This window comes from Schistocerca serialis, chromosome 1, assembly GCF_023864345.2.
Source record: "Schistocerca serialis cubense isolate TAMUIC-IGC-003099 chromosome 1, iqSchSeri2.2, whole genome shotgun sequence".
NCBI lineage: Eukaryota > Metazoa > Arthropoda > Insecta > Orthoptera > Acrididae > Schistocerca > Schistocerca serialis.
In genome coordinates, this window is record NC_064638.1 from 609,274,899 (window position 1) to 609,296,703 (window position 21,805).

The 21,805-nt window shown below is 41.0% G+C and overlaps 1 protein-coding gene across 1 annotated transcript in view; it reads right to left on the reverse strand.

The window, feature by feature from the left end:
- Positions 1 to 21,805, reverse strand: part of LOC126477733 (splicing factor 3A subunit 3) — an 88,655-nt gene that overhangs the window by 16,783 nt on the left and 50,067 nt on the right. The window contains exons 8-11 of the mRNA XM_050103641.1: positions 18,097 to 18,252; positions 9,811 to 9,994; positions 7,621 to 7,731; positions 7,449 to 7,539 (exon numbers count right to left, since the gene is read on the reverse strand). Of these exons, the coding sequence (XP_049959598.1) occupies positions 7,449 to 7,539; positions 7,621 to 7,731; positions 9,811 to 9,994; positions 18,097 to 18,252 (542 nt within the window). The remainder of the gene's footprint in view (positions 1 to 7,448; positions 7,540 to 7,620; positions 7,732 to 9,810; positions 9,995 to 18,096; positions 18,253 to 21,805) is intronic.

Sequence of the window (21,805 nt, forward strand, 5' to 3'; positions counted from 1 at the left end):
TAAGGTAGCTAGGGGGAGTTGGGAGGATATGCCGAGAGTAAGGGATGGGGGAAGAAGGGTTGCGGGAAAGGAGAGAAGTAAAAAGACTGGATGCGTTGTTGGGAAGGGCTGTGTAGTACTGAAATGGGAACAAGGAAGGGGCTGGATGGGTGAGGACAATGACTAACGAAGGTTGAGGCCAGGAGGGTTACGGGAATGTAGGAAATATTGCTGGGAAAGTTCCCAACTGCGCAATTCAGAAAAGCTGGTGTTGGTGGGAAGGATCCATTTGGCACAGGCTGTGAAGCAGTCCCTGAAATGAAGGACGTCATGTTGGGCAGCGTGCTATGCAACAGGGTGGTCCACTTGTTTCTTGGCCACAGTTTGTCAGTGGTCATTCATGCAGACAGACAGCTTGTTGATTGTCACAGCCAATAGAATGCAGCACAGTGGTTGCTTAGCTCGTAGATCGCATGACTGGTTTCACAGATAGCCCTGCCTTTGATGGGATAGGTGATGTTTGTGAACGGACTGGAGTGGGTGGTGATGGGAAGATGGAGGGGACAGGTCTTGCATCTAGGTCTATCACAGGGATTTGAGCCATGAGGTAAGGGGTTCAGAGGAGGGGTTGTGTAGGGATGGACAAGTATATTGTGTAGGTTCGGTGGATGGCAGAATATCATTGTGGGAGGGGTGGGAAGGATAGGAGCAGGACATTTCTCATTTCAGGGCATGACGAGAGGTAGTCGAACCCTGGAGGAGAATGTAATTCAGTTGCTCCAGTGCTGGGTGGTCCTGAGTTACGAGGGGAATGCTCTTCAGTGGCCAGATGGTGAGACTTTGGGAGGTGCTGGGAGAGCGGAAAGATAAGGCACAGGAGATTTGTTTTTGTACAATGTTGGGAGAATAATTACAGTCTGTGAAGGCTTCAGAGAGACTCTCGGTACATTTTGAGAGCGACAGCACATCACTGCAGATGCGATGGCCATGGTTAGGCTGTATGGAAGGGGCTTCTTGGTATGGAACAAGTGGCAGCTGTCGAAGTGTAGGTATTGCTGGTGGTTAGTGGGTTTGGTAAGGTCAGAGGTACTGATGTGGTCATCTTCGAGGTGGAGGTCTACATCTAGGAAGGTGGATTGTTGGGTCTTGCAGGACCAGGTGAAGCAAATGGGGGAGATGCTGCTGAGGTTCTGGAGGAATGTGGATAGGGTGTCCTCACCTTCAATCCAGATTGTATGAATCTGAACCAGGTGAGGTGCTTAGGATTCTGGGTATTTAGGAAGAATTAAGATGGCACATGGATAGGTGGACATAGGATGGTGCCATGTGGGTGCTCATAGCCATATCCCCGATTAGTTTGTAGATAATGCCTTCAAAGGAGAAAGTATTGTGGGTGAGGGTATAGTTAAGTCTTGGTGACTAGGAAGGAGATTGTTGGTTTGGAATCCGTCAGGAGTAGGGAAAGGTAGTGTTCAATAGCGGTAAGGCCTTAGGCATTAGGGGTGTTAGTGTAAAGGGAGGTGGCATCAATAGTGACGAGCAGGGGACCATGTCGTAAAGGGACAGGAACTTGGAGAGTCGGTGGAAGAAAGAGTTGGTATCTTTTAAATAAGAGATAGGTTCTGGATAATAGGCTGAAGGTATTCGTCTACGAGAGCAGAGATTCTCTCTTTGGGTGCACAGTAACCGGCCACAATGGGACATTTTGGCTGGTTGGGTTTATGGACTTTAGGAAGCATGGGGGGAGTATGGGGAATGTTACAGGTAAACAGAGAGAGGGACTCCAGGGAGAGGTTCTGGGATGGACCTAGGGATTTGAGGAGTGACTAGAGATCCTGCTGGATTTCTGGAATGGGGTCACTGTGGCAAAATTTGTAGATGGATGCATCTGACAGCTGGCAGAGTCCTTCTGCCAGGTAATCCTTGTGGTTAAACATAAAAGTGGTGGAGCCTTTGTCAGTAGCCAGGATTATTAGGTTGGGATCAGCTTTTAGGTATTGGATTGGGATTCTTTCTGCAAATGTATGGTTAGTTTGCATGTTGAGGGATTTGGGGAATGATGGTGAGGCAAGGTCCGCGATTAAGAAATTCTGGAAAGTTAACAGGGGGTGATTTGAGGGCAGTGGGGGTGGATCACAAGCAGGGTTCAACATTGGTCTCTGGTCGAGTCTCATTGGTAGGGTTGGTGGCAAAAAACTGTTTTGATTGTAGGGACCGGGAGAAGGGAAGATGTTTAATAAGTCCTGAATCATTAAATTTGGAAGTGGGGCAAAATGTGAGGCCTTCAGAAAGGACTGATATTTCTGTAGGGCTACGGCTTCTAGAGGAAAGGTTCACGTCTATATTTCGGGTCTGTTTATGTTCTGGATTCAGCGAGGTGGAGGGAGGGAGTTTTGGAGGGTGGGATAAACGTAGCAGGTCTGCAATAAAGGGTTTGTCAGCTATGAGGGGATGTGGGGGAGGTTTGGAGGTTGTTTTAGAGGTGGTGGACAGTAGTACTCTAAGGGGGGAGTAAGAAGTGAGCCGGGAGAACAGGTTTTTGAGGTGACATACTTGTTGCTGTAGTTCCTGGAGGGCAAGAGTTTCAATGTGTGTTAAGGATTCCAGGAATTTTGAATTGCATAGCAGGAGAATTTTGCAGATGGAGAGGGGGTTTGGGTTTGGTTGATATGGTTTTTGAAGGACTATGTTGGTGAGGGCTAAGGACTGGTGCAATCTGAACAGATGGAGGTCACTGTGGAAGGAGATGGGTAATTTGATGGTAAGGCCCTTTGGGGGGGATTTCATGAGTGAAACAACAACACAAATAGCATGTGGGACAGGATTCTCACTAGGGGTAAGGAAACCTTTCTGTATTGATGCAGATGGAAGGAGCAAGGACCCATGGTGGCGGAAAAAATGCAAAAGTTACATAAATAATGTGTGATTATGTCCAAAAAATTGGAAAAATACACCCGAATACATTGGAAAAATCACTAGAAGGATGAAATGGATGAAAAAGAGGGCAACAAGATGAAATCTAAAGGGAATCAATGATAGCGAAAGGCGAAAACTCACTAAAATTGGTGTGAAGTCACAATGAGATCAAAGAAGAGATACGAAATTTTACTGCGGGTAGCAGGTCTAAGGGTGGAAGAAGAGGGATGACAGATATGACTGAATGAGGTGGAATTACTTGGTGCGAACAGGGATAGAATGAAGAAAGAGTGGGGCTTGGGGAGGGATTCTTAGGGCGAGATAAAAGATGGTGTGGCATGGGAAAGGTGCAGGAAATAACATGTGAAAATATGGGAGAGTGAAACAGGGAGAGTGATCAATTTATAGTTATAATATAATTGATATCGGCGGGAGTAATGTGGGACACAAGATGCTGCATCAACAATCAGCATGGTCTCGTAGCCGTCTGTCATGCGTGGGCGAGACAGTTGATACAGTATGGCTCATATGTAGAGCATGCAGTACGGTTTGTAAGGTGACAAGAGAAATACAGGGAAGAAGAGAAAGAAAGATGGACACTGAGTACAGTAACGCATTAGAAAATAGTAACAAAGGAAAACAGCACTGGGTTAGGATCGAAGAAAAACTGCAAGGCAAAAACCAAACAATGGAAAATCCAGGACAGAATGTAACAATATTATGAAAAGGAAAGTAGCTACTCAGCATATAGAGGAGATACTGAGTCGCAGGTAGGCACAAAAAACTCTTCTGGCACTCCTACTTTCTATATGGTTCCTAAAGTCCATAAACCCAACCACCCAGGATGCCTCACTGTGGTCAGTTACTATGCCTCCACTGAGTTTATCTCTGCTCTTGTGGACCAACAACTTCTATAAATTACCCAGAACCTACATTCCCATATAAAAGATATCAACCATTTCCTCCACTGACTCTCCACAGTTCCTATCCCTTTCCCACACAGTGCCCAGCTCGTCACTATTGATGCCATCACCCTTTACACTAACATCCCTAATGCCCATGGCCTTACCGCTATTGAACACTACCACCTTCCTAGTCGCCATGACCAACTATATCCTCATCTACAGTTAATTCTCCTTTAAAGGCGTTACCTACAAACAAATCAGGGGAACAGCTATGGGTACCTGTATGGCACCATCCTATGTCCACCTATTCATGGGACATCTACAGGTATCCTTCCTAAAAACCCAAAATCCTAAACCCCCTCACCTGGTTCAGATTCACTGTGATATCTTTGCGATCTGGATCGAGGGTGAGGACAACCTATCCACGTTCCTCCAGAACCTCAACAGCTTCTCCCCCATTTGCTTCAACTGGTCCCATTAAATGGTCCCATTAAACCCTACAAGCCACCTCGAAGATGGCTACATCAGCACCTCTGTCCATATTAAACCTACTAACCACCAGCAATACCTCCACATGAATAACTGCCACTTGTTCCATACCAAGAAGCCCTTTCCATACAGCCTAGCCACCGGTGCTTGTCGCATCTGCAGTGACAAGCGGTCCCTCTCAAAATATTCCAAAGGTCTCACTGAAGCCTTCCAACATTGTACAAAAACAAATCTCCCATACCTTATCTTTCCAGTCTCCCACCACCTTCTAAAGTCTCACCATCGGGTCACAAAGAAGCATTCCCTTTTAACTCAGTACCACCCAGAACTGGAGCAACTGAAATAAAGTCTCTGGCAGGGTTCTGACTGTCTCTCGCCCTGCCCTGAAATGAAAAATGCGCTTGCCACTTTCTTCCCACCCACTCCACCGTGGTACTCCGCCACCGACCAAACCTATACAATATACTCGGCAATACCTACACAAGCCCTGCTCCCAACCCTTTACCCCATGGCTCATATCCCCATAATATGACTTAGATGCAAGACCTGTCCTATCCATCCTCCCACCACCACCTACTCCATTTCGGTCACAATCACCATCTATTCCATCAAAGGCAGGGCTACTTTTGAAACCAGTTATGTTATCTACAAGCTAAGTTGCAACCACTGTGCTGCATTTTATGTGGGCATGACAACCAACCAGCTGTCTGTCCATGTGAATGGCCACTGACAAACTGTGGCCAAGAAACAAGTGGACCACCCTGTTGCTGAGCATGCTGCCCAACACGATATCCTTCATTGCAATGATGGCTTCACAGCCTGTGCCATATGGATCCTTCCCACCAACACCAGCTTTACTGAATTGCACAGGTGGGAACTCTCCCTACAATATATCCTATTGTCCGAAAACCCTCCTGGCCTTAACCTTCGTTAATATTAATTATTATTTAAACAAGACTCTTCCCCTTTGCAGTCCAACAGCAGGACCACATAATACACTGCCATGGCTATTTAGATTCGCTTGATGTTGCACTTCTTGAGCTCTGGCCATTTGCTGTTTCTATTTTGCTTCTTTTTTCACTGTTCAGTACAACTTCTTTCCGTTTTCATGCTTGATCTGTGTTCAGTTTTTGGCGGGCTGTCCACTGGGCCATCTTACCACTAGATCTGAAGGGGGGTTGTGAAGGTGAGTTTCCCTTGTGAGAATCACAAACAAGTAATTGTGGCCATGGTTATTAGCCTCCGATTCATAGTTGGTTAACTTACTTTGCTGTATATCCATACATAACTATTAAACTTGCTTCTTGTTATCTCAACCCCTCCCCTCCCCCCCCCCCCCCCCCCCAAAAAAAAAAAAAAAACCTCTCTTAAGTAACTATACAAAATTTCCTCCATGGAATGGAAGGAGTTCTTACTATGCAATGACTTTAATTTATTTGCAGAATTGTTGTATTTACTGGCACCTTTAGTTCACCAGTGAGGCAGCCAATTATTTTTCTTGATACTTATCTGAGCCTTTCTCTGCCATAAGGCTACATCTGTATTTCTATTTTTAGAATGCTGTTTATGACTACTTCTGCTGTTTCCCATTGTATTAAAATTATCAACTTCAGAAGGTACTATTCTTAACTTCAGTACATTTTGTTATATAAGAAGTAAGTAACATTATGCAAATGCCATGTGTGTTTCTCATAAAGTGTTTGATGTACTTAAATTTTGGTGAATAGGATTTTTTCCCACATCTTGTAAGTAGATGGAAGAAAGTTGAAAAATAAATGAAAATATTACACACTCTGGACCATATAAACTGTTTGTTAAGTTTTAGCTCAGACAAATAGGTTTGTGCTAGGGAATATTTTTTGCATACTTGGATACCATGGAAAATACTAGTTAAATTAAATCTTACATATTACCAGCAAAGGTGGTGGTGGTGGTGGTTAGTGTTTAACGTCCCGTCAACAACGAGGTCATTAGAGACAGAGCGCAAGCTCGGGTTAGGGAAGGACTGGGAAGGAAATCTGCCGAGCCCTTTCAAAGGAACCATCCCAGCATTTGCCTGAAATGATTCAGGGAAATCATGGAAAACCTAAATCAGGATGGCTGGAGACGGGATTGAACCATCGTCCTCCCGAATGCGAGTCCAGTGTGTTAACCACTGCGCCACCTCGCTCGGTATCAGCAAAGGTGGAATATTCCTGACAACCAAATAATTAAATGTAAATACTACAAATTATAAAACTTCAAATTTTTCCTTTCCCTTTAACCCTTCTAGCAGGAAAAGGAGTCACTGGCTCTGAAAGTTAACAAATTTTCATGGCTTTTAATCTGCCACTGCTAAGTCAGTAAATTTTTTTTATCCATTCATATTATACTTTCAAACAATTATTAGTTTTGATAAAACATTACATTCATTTCATGAGGCTGGTATTTCACTCCACAATACTTGAAACATTTCATGCCTATTATTCAGAAATAAACTACATCCTGTATGTAAAAGTTAGAAATGACAATGAGTCATTAGAGACAGAGCATACATTCGAATAAGGATGGATGGGAAATGAAAATGCTATGACGTCTGAAAGGAAGCATTCTGACATTTTCCTTAAGCAATTTAGGGAAATAGCGGAAAACGTAAATCAAGATGTATACCGACATCTCTATCCGCCATTCCAATCCATTGCTTTGACTGCTCAGTTACATCAACTCCTCCTCAAATTTGTGATTTTATGTTGTTCAATGCTGCATGGTATACAGCAGAAAATGTTTTTCTTTCATGTAGCTTCATACGAAGTAATCAGGGGCAGCTGAGGTAACAAGAAAGAGGTACACACGTTATCCCTTAACTAAGGAATCTATTATGCATCGTTGTAAAAATATGCCTCTGGTGTTCATTTAAGAATGGTGTGTGGCACTCTCTTTGAGAAATTACAAATTTTACAAATCAATCCCCATGCACTGGGAAAATAAAATCGTGCAATATTAACTTGTATCACTTTGCACTGTCTATGGTCAAAGAAGAAACATGAATATTGAAGGATAGGGTAGAGAAGCCAAGTTGACAATAATCAAATAGATTTCTATTGACAAATAATTACCAAGCTATGTGTTGAGATATGTTTCTGGAGTGATGTATGAAAATAATAACAGGAAAATACTTACATGCCAAAGCATCTTCAATCTGTGTGACATTTGCAAAATGGGCTGTGTTTGGAATTCCAAGACATCTCATACCGTGTGCATGGCGCCACTCCTGTAAACAAATAATAATGTGACAATGTATTTTGTTAAACAAGAATATTTTTTTATTTTTATAAACTAAATCTTTACTTACGGCGAAGTGTCTCTGGAATGCTTTTGGCCCCTTGTAGGTAAAATTGCCACATATTTCACAATTGTAACTGATGTTCAATCCATGAAGCTTGTACAGCCAGTAAGGAATGGGCTGAAATTAAATTGTACAACACTTTAAAATTGTAGTATACTTGACACATAATGCTAACAAAAGTTCAAATGGATAACTTTCTGTAATACAAGTCTACAACCTCTACACATTCTTCAAATGACATATTTTCTGCTTTTGGCTGTAAAAGATTTGATGTCATATTATGACACAGAAATAGGTTAGGAATAATAAATGTTCTTGCAGGGCTATGTCACTTGTTATGCGCCAATAATGTTACGAAAAGGACAGAGTGCTACTTACTGTAAGGATGACACACTGAGTTGCAGACAGACACCACAAAAAGAATATTACACATTGAGATTTTGGCGAAAGCCTTCTTCACAAATGAGAACACGCACATTCACACAAGTAAGTGTGCCTGTCTGCAACTTAATATGTCATCTTTATGGTGAGTAGCATTTTCATACTACTGTTGGTATTACAATCTGGACTTTCCATTCCTTATACACCAATCAACAAAAGTTTTGCATCACCCTCATTTCGAAATTCATGGCACAGGATGCTCGTTTTAATCCATCATGGGATATTATAAATGAGATCAAGCCATCCAAGGTCCAAATTACCCTAATCTTCACAATGGCGATTCAGCATAGGTAGCGCTGAGTACATGGTTATTTTCAAAATTAGCTTATTTCAACTGACACCGTACATGTTCAATTGCGATCATGTTTGGGCAGCAGGCAGGTCACTCCATTCTGATGATGCTAGAGTATGCTGAAAGGACTTTTCACAAGAACAGTGTGACAAGCAAATGAGTTACAATCCATCAAGATTAGAATTGCAACTAAAATGTTGGTAGTACAGTCTCGTTATTAGTTGCAGAATATCATCCTTGTATTGTAGAACAGTGAGACTGCCCTCAACAACCATGAGAGGTGTACCATTGCATCATGTACTTCCATCCCATAACATAACTCCACCATCACTTTCTTGCACATATGTGTGTCTGATACTACCGGGTTTCTCCAAACACATTGCCTGTGATTATCCAGATACAAACAGATCTGAGTTTCGTCCATAAGTAACACCAAATGCCAATCCTGGGGAGTTCATTCTGGTCAGAGTCCATGGTGGTGGTGTATATGACATGGTGCTCACCATGGTTGTCAAGAATGGAGATTTGCATCATGCAGCTATTTTCTGACATTTTGATGTGATAAATGACATCCTATAGCCTCTTCTAACATGGAATTAAGTTCTGGAACACTCAGCCCACCATCCCTTTGACTCAAAAATCATAGATATATCATCATGTACACCTGTCGAACTTTTACAGCCTGTGCAGCATACACGACCTATCAACTGGAACTGATACCATGTCTACACCACATTGTTTTGACTATGGTGCACACATCAAGCAATTTCGCTGGTTGACAAGCCTCTTGTCTGAAACATGATGATGCAGATCTGATTGCTGGTCACAATTGGTATTTGTGGGACCTGTTCATTGTGTATATCTTCAACTATAGTTGGTTTCCTATTTTTCATTGAATTCAGCTCATGATTGGATTCTTTTAAAGTAAATGACATTTTGAACTAATTTGATTCTTTGCTATGACAAGATAATTTTTATTTTCTGACATTTATTGTTGGATTTTCCATTTCATAGGAATTGGTGGCCAATTTGACTGGGTATTACTGCAGGGAATTGTTTGACTATTGTACAGTTAAGTTTTTTGTCTAACTTCCAGGATATTTTGCGGTTCTGAGTCATATCCATTCTTTTCAGGGTTTTGCTCTATTTGCTTTGTCTTGAATCACCAATCATTGCCACTAGTTTTTCTCCACTTAGGACTACCTCTTTGCCAAAAGGATTCTGTCAGTAAAGTGCCAAAATCTTGAAATTACTAAGATCTCCAATAGTTAATTTGATATATCACAAACAAAGACAGAATTTTACTGGGCTATCATCAAATATCCTATGCTTCATAAATGTGTAAACATTTACCAAAAATTATTTAACTGCAGCTTTCAGAAGACAGTTCAATTCCAGAAAAGGGATTAACGGCAGAAGACTAACTTGTTGAAATGTTTGAATGCCAATTAGAAATTACTCACCTTTCCATCCCATCCCAGTGGCAAATTCTTGGGATTGTATGGTACATCAGTATCATCCTCATCCTCAGATTCACTTGCACTTGCTTCTGCATCAGAATCATCACGTTCTCCTTCTGTGCGAGCTTGTTTGCGCTGAACATTTTCTTTTGTAGCATTTCGTTGTTCAGAAACTAACTCTGTGAACCTGGGGAGACAAAGAAATATTGGTAACCTCATTTAAGTAATGAAAGCATCCTGTGATGAGCACATTTTTAATAATAGCATTTACAATCAGAAACACTATAATTTGGTCCAGGGTCGCTCCTATATACATTTGGAGGTTTGTGCTACCCCCATGAAACATTTTGTTAAAATGTGTTTGCTTTTTGAGCCTTATATACAAGTGGGGAGGTAGTGCAGAACACAGCTGAGTCTGATGGAAATGTGCCAACAATGACTTGGGGTTGCACTGTACTTGCAAATGTGGACTAAGGTATCTCAGGAGGGGACAGGGTATGCAGAGTGCTTAGCAGCATGTAGCTACGAGCAATGTAAATATTTCCTGGGTGTTGTCTCTGCAACTGAATGAATTTTGAGGCTTGAGTGACACATGAACACATTAAATAATGAATCTGGTAATTTCCTTGCTCTCTGAACCTTTTAGTCTACCCAACTTTGAAGAAAAATTAGAAATCAAGAGGCTAGTTAGGCCGACTCCTACTTTATGAATTTCACAGACAGTTAAAATGAAAAAATCGTCAATTCAGTAAAAAAAAGTCTACTGCAAATTGTACAGTAACAATGATGGCTGTATGGTTGTGATTTCAAAAATGTCTTGCTTTATTTTCCTTGTTTATTATTTGGATAAGAACTTTCATGGATATTAAACACTTCCATGACAAAATTAGGAAACATGAATTTTCTTCAGTTCATTTCAATAACATTTTGAATCTGGCTACTATAGGCGGTATAAATACATCTATCCATTTGAAAGCAGGTACAGAAGGTCAGTGGCATTACACTAATAAAAAGACACCGATACTAGGTACATACTAAATCTAATTATTACATATCTGTTTTTGTGGTGCATTGGAACTTGCCCTCAGAGGGTACAATGAGACTGAAACATCTTCCAATTCTGGCCTTTTTCGTGCCTTGATTAATTTTAGTGCACAATTAGACTTGGCATTAAAATTGCATTTAGAAAAATCAACAATTTTCAAAGGCACCTTAAAACCATGTAGTATGAAATCTTCCATTGTATGCTTCAAGACTGCCAAGAAGAAACTTGAAAAGAAATTAAGGGTACAGAGTTTGTTTCTGTAACAGCTGACAAAACAAGTGATGCAGCCTTTGTTTTCTAGATAGTACTAATATCCAGGTACATCATTCATGGACAAACTATTGAAAGAGTTTGGAACTTCACAACACTAGAAAATCATGACACTCATTCTCTGGCAACATACATAACACAACAGATAAATCACCGTTTGGAGAACTGTGAACACAAACTAACAACAAAAATGTATGATGGTGCAGCAGTCACGAGTAGCTTGTGATGCACGATATGATTTTGTGTTAAAGAAAAGTTTTCCAATGCCTCATACATTCAATCTGTTTATGCTTCAAGCTGCTTCAATAAATAAAAATTTATGAATATTTTTCACTACACTTCATGGACTTTGCAGATTATTTTCAGCATCTCCACAAAGAATAGCAATTCTCAATGAAATACTATGCATATCTGCCAACTTTCAAAAACAGAAATCCAGAAGATCCCAAATCGCAAAAATTTAACATGTGTATGCATCGCAAGGTGTTCAAACATAGTGAGGAAAGAGATTACAGATAATGTTAAAACATATAATGTAGGCTACATTTTAATATAACCATTTTCAAACTCTGAATTAGGTACTTACACAAGTTACTTGCTGATGAGTGTTAATTTTTTGTCACTTAACATTGGGAACAGTTTACACACTACACAAAAATGAGCTTTTCTGCTCTTGATCTTGCAAGCCACAATACGAATGACAGTGTCAAAACTACTAAACTGAACATTTATTTACACTTATTTACAAAATTTTCTCAAGTTCACAGAACACTGGCTATATTCCATCACAGGTTGCAGAGGAGAGATAAAGACGAGTAGCTTTCTTCGCTTTCTTCAGAAATTCTGAAAGAAACTATTCATGTAGCATGGACCACTGACTCTTGTTTTCAAAACAGAAATGGATCACACAGTTTCATTTGACACAGAGGACCTAAACTGATTGTGATTCTTCTTCATCAAGCCGAACACCCACTCAAACTTAGCACTGCTGTGCAGTAAATTCAAAATAGAAAGCATTAGCCTAAAAACCTATAGTACTTAGGAACACGAATGCTCATCAAGCAAGCCCATTTGGAATCATCTGTCAAGTTCTCACTCTCAACAGTAGCAGAGGCATCACCTGCAAAATGACTCAATTTTCCTGCTGCTATCCTTTATTTTCGTATTGGAGACGTGTTTAACGGATTTAATGTGTCCAGAATGAGATTTTCACTCTGCAGCGGAGTGTGCGCTGATATGAAACTTCCTGGCAGATTAAAACTGTGTGTCCGACCGAGACTTGAACTCGGGACCTTTGCCTTCGGATTTAATGTGATTTATTAATTCAGTTCTTCCTCCGTGAGCAATGTTTATACCATACAAACACATGGAACAGAACATTAATGTCTCATCTTTCCATGATAGCATAATACACAGAAATTCAGCACAATATAAATCCCTAAAAGACTGATGACATCATTTCTTAGTTGAACTCACCATGAAAACCCTAAATCACATAATAATATTGTCGGTCGACTTTCCATCAAATTTCAAACACTCGCATCTCAGAATAGCAGCTATTATCGAAAGTCAAAACTAAAATGCGATATGAATACAGTGGGCAGGAAAAATCTCGGGAGTTGAAAATCCGGAAAAAAACTATGTTCATCCAGAAAACTGGAAGACTACCCCAAAATCCAGAAATCTTCTGGGAAAATCGGAAAACTTGGCAGGTATGATTATGAAAACAGCTGCCAAGTTCTGTGCTTATTCTTTTGCATTTCCAGTCAAAGAGTGTCAATACTGTTTTCGAATATAGGGAAGATATTATCAAGTGCATGAATAATATAACCAATGGGGATATGTGATGAAAATACCATCCTGCAAGCCTGCGGCTTATTAACTATTTTGAGGATGAAGGGTTCATTTTATGGCTCTCATTTTTTCATAATATTATGATCCACATTGATATTTTGTATAATCAGCTACAGAAAAGGATACTGACCCAACTTCTGCATAAAATCAATTGACGGCTTTTGAGCATGAAATTATAAACTTCAGAGAATGTGTAAATGAAAAATTCAACAGAATTGCATAAGTATCACAAAAGAGTGAGAACAGAAGATGGAGAAGTGAAATGTGATCTATTACGGGAGGCAAAAGACGTATGTGATGATGTAAGTTCCAGGGTGAAAGAAAGATTCAAGCTTAGAGAACACTTAGCTGCAGCCTCTCTCTTTCTACAAAGAAATTCACCATTAAATCTTCCAGCTTTCCAGAAACTTCTTTTAGAGCTGGTATTGAATGTTATTCTTTTTTGGAAGCAAAGAAACTTTGAACGGAGGTCTCTTATTTATGGAAGAAAAGGATTCAAAAGTATGTGTGCAGCTCTGTGCTTGCTAGACTCCATAACAGCTTATAATATTTCTGATACACTGAATGAACTTGTGAAACTGTTGAAAGAATAATTATAATTACCATGATCACATCAGAAGAAGAACATTGTTTTTCATCACTGAAATGCATCAAAACCTTCTTACAGAATACTATGGAGCAACAAAGACTAGCACTTGCTGATTTTCTCACCTTTGTTAATGTTTTTATTAGTAAGCAAGGTGCACCACCATCTTTTCTGGTCACAATCCAACAATAAATATGATTATGATTAAATGGAAATAAAAGAAACACCACCTACGATGTCAGGGACGGTGTTTTGGTGGACAAATACTTTAAACAAGTTACTTACTTTGTAAGCCTGGGCATAAGTGGTATTTACAAAATAAGTTTGTCTCCATTACTGAACAGTCAGAATAATGAAACACTCATGTCCATCAAAATTCTTAATTGTCAGTAAATTTATTACACTTTATTTTTAGAGCAGTGCATATAAACTATAAATTTAATTGAAGAAACAAGTGACATCTGCTCCCCATGTATCTCCAAATGCTTCACTATTACATCACTAATGTCAACACAGTTACATTGATTAACACACACAGTTGTACACAGGAAATGAAAAAGTGTCAAAAATGGCAGATACCAACAGACAAAGCAACCTCAACAGATAACGTTTTGTTAGCTGGTGGTGATGACTGTTCAAGGAGTGGCAATTTTGTTTAGTGGTTGCTACCTGTCACTTAGGAACTGTAACATCTATTCCACATTATAAACCCAAATAAATCTCAAATGTTAGCTCTTAATCTCCCTTTCAATGTAGAACAAAGATTCTTCAAGTGTCTATTCGAGTTACATGTAATGATGAAAACAGGAAATGACACACCACAACAATTATATCAAAACCTTCTGAAAGGTTTGTGTGCAGGACTGGGACTTTAACCTGGAACCTTTGCTTTACACAATCAAATTTTCTATGGAATGAGCTATCCAGGTATGAATCATGGTTCATCCTTACAGCTTTACTCTTATTAGTACCTCTTTCTTACTTTTCAAACTTCAACTCCCTTTCCAGCATGCGGTTTTAATAAGCCCGGAAGTTTCACATCAGTGACTTTCTTAAGAAAAAACATTGCAAATAATAAAAAAATTAAGAAACACAGTGTAAATTATAAAAAATGACAAAATAATTTAGGAAAATAAAACCAGAAATATGTTTCTGCAGACAACATAACAATAAATTGTGTTTGTGATGGTTTTGGCAAACAAGGTCAAAATGCAATTAGCAATACTGTCCTCAGAAAAAGAAAATCAGATGTGAAATACAATGCTCAACGTTATTTCAGAACATATAAAACCTAAGTTTCCTCAATACTTCACCTATAACAATAATTTACAATAATGACTGCCATTTCTCTTAGGTTAAATAAGACAGATATGATTTGTATATCTGCAGTATATTCTCCTTTTTGAGAAACTGTCACACTTTTCGTTGAAGTTGCAACTACGTTATACAGTATAGTTCCTGACATTTATTCTATTGTTATATATTGGGGACACCCAGGAAGTAAGCCAATTTCCAGGTAGAGTGGGAAGGAAACAGAATAGTTTCTACACTGACTTGTGGAGTACATCATTGTGCTTAGAGCTGTGACAGCGAGAACGCTACATTATTTTTCATGAGACTGTAGTAGTGTTGTAATGGAAAATTTCATCAAATGTGAAATCTACTTTGCAAAACAACTTTCTGTGGCATAAAATCCAGGAGCTGTTGACATTCATCATGAAATTTGCATTTTATATAGCCCAAATGTGATGAGTGAAGTTGCTATGCATCAATAGTGTAATTTTTTTTGTATGTCCATCCTTTTGACTGGAAGTCTTGGGGCCCCGGTCATTCACTACTGTAAGAAAATAAAACACCTACAGCCATCCTTATGATCTAATTTATTATGTAGCTACCAGTTTCAGCACTTAAATGTGCCATCTTCAGACCTTAGTCAATGCCGAAGCGATTATCACGATCCGTATACATGCTGCATCAGTGGCCAACATAATTGGTTTACGCGGACTATCTGCAACTGTGATGCCAGCACTCCAACCATCAACTGCCAATTGACGGTTGGAGTGCTGACAGCAAACTTACAGATAGTCTGTGTAAACCAGTTATGTTGGCCACTGATGCAGCAATACAAATGGATCATGACAACCCCTTCAGCATCAACAAAGGCCTGGAGATGGCGCATTGAAGTGCCCAAACTGGTAGCTACATAATAAATAAGATCATAAGGACGGTTGTAGGCCTTTCATTTTTTTACAATAGTGTAATTTGTCTAAGAGAATGCTACATACATGGACAAGGAAAACAATCTCAGATTATTTCCCGCATTTCCTGTTTTTTTTGTTTTTTTGTTTTTTTTTTTTTTTTTTTTTTTTAAATCCCAGGTGAAAATACACTATACTCCAGATGAAAGTGTGTTTTTTCCATGCAAGAGACAATATACTTTCCTTCAGAGGTGTAAAACTTATCAATCCTCTTAATGCTACAAATTTTAAACAGCAGTGTAGAAAGTTACCTTTAAGCTTGGCCTTTTTACAATGTGTTACCTTTATGCACCAATAAAACTTTAAATCATGGTATAAATGGCTGCTCTTGTGGGACTGAAATTTTTCTAAGTGGGTGGCTCTCAAAGTGCTAACTTTTGAATGAAAGTCAAATGCTCAGTTTTGTAAGAAATCCATCTCATGTTCTCACACTTAATTCATCTTGCATGAAAAAAAATTGACTTTGAAAATAATGCTTCTCAAACAACTCACAATATTTTCCCATGACCTGTTAGAAATGTAAAAAGTTGTGACATCACACACATCGAAAGCAGTTTGTTGTTACAAAGTATTGCATAGTCCTCTTCCTAAAGCCCTCGACACATTTTGCTGTCGGCGTACACTTGTGTGCGCAGTGTGTTTTTTTGCTGTAAATGGTGCATTTTCTTTGCAACTTAAATCTTATTTTGGTGTTATTCTCTTGTTTATGTTTTACTGCTACAGTATTATTCTGCAGCAAAAGGCAGAAGTAAAATTATTTGTTAGAGTATCAGTCTTTACTAGTCAAAATACAGAAACTCAACTGAAAACTAAAACAATAAAAAATTCCCGGAATGCTAAAAAATTTCCAAGTTTTTCCCGGATGAAAAACATTTCTGCTTTTTTCCCAGATTTCCCAAAGAGTGGACACATGAATGTGAATGATGCTGATGCCAATAGCATTTGCTGCCTGTCTGTAACCAGCAACAACTGGAACTGAAACTGACATAAAAATTCATGAAAACTTGTGTTCCATAATGTATCAACAGCTTTATTCAGATTTCCAGAGCATTCTGTAAGTGATCATGACTAAACTAGTTGAGAGTCACTAGTTCCGTGCTCGTTGAGTTCTGAATCGCTTTTTGAGAACCACAACACTCAACAGATGATTGCTTCTTTGTGCTTTCTTATTTGTTACAATACAGAAGAAAAAATTCTTCTGAACAGAACCAAGGCCAAACCCAATCAGTCACAGAAGTTATGGCTAGCAATTATAGGGGCACTCAAGGAACCTTGTTTGTTGATTTTACGGAATGTAGAAGCAAATCAATCCTGAAGTCTACTGTGAAATATTAAAAAAACACAGAGTAGACATTCAAAACAATTGGCCTGGTTATCTTGGCTATTGGTTTCTTTTTACAGCACAATAATGCTTGGTAACACAATGCTCGACAACCACAAGAACTGTTACATCAGTTCAAATGGGACACTTGTGAACATCCATTCTACGGTAGAGACTTTGTTCCAAGGGTTTCCACCCCTTCATGCACAAGAAATAGTGCTTCACTCTGAACACTTAGACTAAGACTAAGTGCAAGATGCTGTCAGAATTTTATGAAGTGGGAATAAGTTGACTTGTCAGCAGATAAGACAAATGCTTAAAATTGAATGGCAATTATGCAGACAAGCAATACAAAGGTTCAGTTTTCAAAAATTTCCAATATTTATTTTTACCTATGGCAGTATTTATTTATAGCCAAGTAGAAGTTATTTTCTGGATAGTCCTCATATCTCCTTATTGCATTTAATTTTATGTAATCTGCATACACAATCAATCACAAACGCTTGCACTACATCAACATTAACTATATAAAAATGTTCTACTTGTGTTTGCAGTGTATAAAGTGCATTACGTCCAAACTGCCTTGTGCACTTTTTGTCATTATGCCTAATAAAATGAAAAAAAAAAAAATAGAGGAAAAAAGTTAAACATAACAGCAATTCACGAGATGTATGACGTATCAGTTTGGTTGTTGGATTATTTTACTATAATGGGTATTATTTTTGGGTTTAAACACATTACATAGCAAACATACAAACAAGTGAACACAAATATAATCATATTTTATACAATACAAATTAATATTTTTACACAATTTGACAGCCACAGAGAAAGGGAAGTGATATAAAAATAGTGAGCTACAGAACACAATGAATGTGGATTGTAATATGATTCTAGCACATGTTTTGTTCCAGAACAATAAAGTACATTACAAGACATAAAATAATTAAATTACCTGTAAACTTGTGCTTCTAATGCAGCAATATCTCTCTGCCTTTCACTTTCTTTGCCACGACCAGCTTTACCTGGTTTGTTCTTGGCTAGCAAATTGGGATCTAATGACTTTTTCCCTTTAGTGCTGAACAGTCTCTGAGCCCTTTCTTCAAGTGTTCTGTGAAAAGTACAAGAACATACGTAAATATTTATTAATATAGAAACTGTTTAAATTACATATTCCCAACATAATGTCACTTGGTACAGCAGGAAACACAACCAGAAAAAATATGTTTCAGTCTATAAATGCCATCTTTTATTTTGCCTACTGCTGACTGGTTTCAGTACACAGGACCATCCTCAGACAAGCCTCTGGCATGCAGGTGCCATGCTGCTTCCCAAGCAGGTGTGTCAAATACTGCATTTATTTTTTTTTTTTTTTTTTTTTTTTTTTTTTTTTTTTTTTTTTTTTTTTTTTTGGTAGGGTTTAAGGGCGCTCAACTGCTGAGGTCATTAGCGCCCAGTCACTGGTGTTAGAGCACATGGAATCTGCTAAAACTCAAGGGGATAGGGGGACACCAGAAGGACCTGACAAAGATGCAGATAAAATAAGTAAAAAGGTTAAATGTCTTTGGACAAGCCAGTTAAAGTTATAAAACGCAGAATACGAGCAGCTGCTCGAGCGTCATCACCTAAAACAGCTGGTAAAGTAGATGGCAGGGACAGGACAACACGAAATTGACTAAAACGGGGACACGACAATAAAACATGGCGCACTGTTAATGCCTGACCACAAGGGCACTGCGGGGCTGGGTCACCGGAGAGCAGGTAGCGGTGGCTAAACCGGCAATGCCCAATCCGCAACCTGGTCAGAAGGACTTCCTCGCGCCGAGATGGTCGGGAGGATGTTGTCCAAGCAGTTGGGAGCGGTTTTACTGCCCGGAGCTTGTTTCCTTGGAGGGATGACCAAGCATCCCACCACAACGACACAAGCCTCTTACATAAATCCCCACGAACGTCAGATGACGGGACACAATGGGAGGCTGGCCGAGGCAGGAGGACTGCAGCCTTGGCTGCAGCATTCGCAGCCTCATTCCCAGGCACTCTTACATGTCCGGGAACCCACAGAAAGCTGACAGAACCACCAGTATCAGCGAAAGAATGGAGGGACTGCTGTATCTGTTGAATCAAGGGATGGACTGGATAGGGAGCTCCAAGGCTCTGAAGAGCACTGAGTGAGTCAGAGCAGAGTACATACGATGAATGGCGATGGCGGCGGGCATACTGAATGGCCTGATGGAGAGCAAAAAGCTCGGCCGTAAAGCTGGAACATTGGTCGAGGAGCCGGTATTTAAAGGTGGCGGCCCTGACGACAAAGGCACAGCCGACACCGTCGTCAGTTTTGGAGCCATCGGTGTAAATGAAGGTGTGACCGGCAAGTCGAGCACGAAGTTCGACAAACTGTGAGCAATACACTGCACCCGGAGTACCCTCCTTCGGGAGTGAGCTGAGGTCGAGATAAATAGGAACCGGAGCCTGGAGCCAAGGTGGTGTCGGGCTGTCACCCTCTCTGAAGGTGGTAGGGAGGGCAAAATCCAACTGTCGAAGCAGGCGACGGAAGCGGACTCCGGGGGGGCAGCAGGGCAGACACATACAAACCGTACTGACGGTCGAGAGAATCGGCGAAGAAGGACTCGTAAGAGGGGTGGTCGGGCATAGACAACGGCCGGCAGGCATACCGACACAGTAGTACGTCGCGCCGGTAGGTCAATGGTAACTCGGCAGCTTCAGCATAAAGACTCTCGACAGGACTAGTGTAGAAGGCTCCGGTCGCAAGACGTATCCCCCGATGGTGGATGGAGTTGAGCCGGCGTAAGAGGGATGGCCGAGCGGACGAGTAGACGAAGCTCCCATAATCCAGCTTCGATCGGACTATGGACCGATACAAGTGAAGCAGGACAGTGCGATCCGCTCCCCAAGATGAACCGCTAAGAACTCTGAGGACATTAAGGGAACGTGTACAACGGGCCGCCAAATAAGAGACATGTGGAGACCAACACAGTTTCCTGTCCAACGTGAGCCCTAGAAACTTAGTTGTGTCCACGAATGGGAGAACAACGGGACCGAGATGTAAGGATGGCGGAAGGAACGCTTTATATCGCCAAAAGTTGATACAAACCGTCTTCTCTTCAGAGAACCGGAAGCCATTTGCCACGCTCCAAGAGTAGAGGCTGTCTAGACAACGCTGAAGGCAGCGCTCCAGGAGGCATGTTCTCTGGGCACTGCAGTAGATCGCGAAGTCATCGACAAAGAGAGAGCCTGAGACATTAGGTGGAATGCAATCCATAATTGGATTGATCGCGATGGCAAAAAGGGCTACGCTCAAGACGGAGCCCTGAGGCACTCCGTTCTCCTGGAGGAAGACGTCGGACAATACGGAACCCACACGTACCCTAAACTTTCGATCCGTTAAAAAGGAATCAATAAAAAGGGGCAGGCGACCGCGTAGGCCCCACCTGTGCATAGTGCGGAGGATACCTCCTCTCCAACAGGTATCATAAGCCTTCTCCAAGTCGAAGAACACGGCTACCGTTTGGCGCCTTCGCAAAAAGTTGTTCATGATGAATGTCGACAAGGTCACAAGGTGGTCAACAGCGGAGCGGCGGCGACGAAAGCCGCATTGGACATTAGTAAGTAGTCGTCGAGATTCAAGAATCCAGACTAACCAAGCATTAACCATGTGCTCCATCACCTTACAGACACAGCTTGTAAGAGAAATGGGGCGGTAACTAGAAGGAAGGTGTCTATCCTTCCCGGGTTTGGGTATAGGAACAACAACGGCGTCACGCCAACGCATAGGGACTTGACCTTCGGTCCAGACGCGATTGTAGGTACGAAAAGGAAGCTTTTGCCCGCAGGAGAAAGGTGTGCCAGCATCTGAACGTGAATGGCATCTGGCCCCGGAGCAGAGGACCGGGACAGTGCAAGCACACGTTCGAGTTCCCGCATAGTAAAGGGGGCATTATAAGTTTCCAGATTCAGCGAGTGGAAGGAAGGTCGCCGAGCCTCTTCTGCCTCTTTCCTGGGAAGGAAGGCAGGATGGTAATGGGCTTGAAACCTCCGCGAAAAAGCGGCCAAAGGCGTTGGAGACAGCCACAGGATCAACAAGGACCTCATTACCTAAGGTCAGACCAGGTACTGAGGAGTGGGCCTTAATGCCCGACAGCCGGCGCAGGCTACCCCAAACGACTGAAGAGGGAGTAAAACTGTTAAAGGAGCTGGTGAAAGAGGCCCAACAAGCTTTTTTGCTGTCTTTGATGACTCTACGGCATTGCGCTCGGAGTCGTTTGTATTCAATAAAATTCGCCAACGTAGGATGGTGGCGAAAGGTGCGTAAAGCACGTCGTCGAGCACGGATAGCGTCCCTACAAGCCTCGTTCCACCAGGGGACGGAAACGCGACGTGAAGAAGAAGTAGTACGAGGAATGGAACGTTCGGCAGCATTGATGATAACAGCCGTGAGGTATTCGACCTGACTGTCACAACTGGGAAAATCGTGGTCCGGAAAGGTCACCAGGGAGGAGTAAAGTCCCCAGTCAGCTTTCAGTATGTTCCAGCTCGAAGGACGTGGGGATGGGGTGTGGTGCAGGAGACGAACGACACAGGGGAAGTGGTCGCTCGAATAGGTGTCAGAAAGGACATACCACTCGAACCGACGGGCAAGAGTGGTA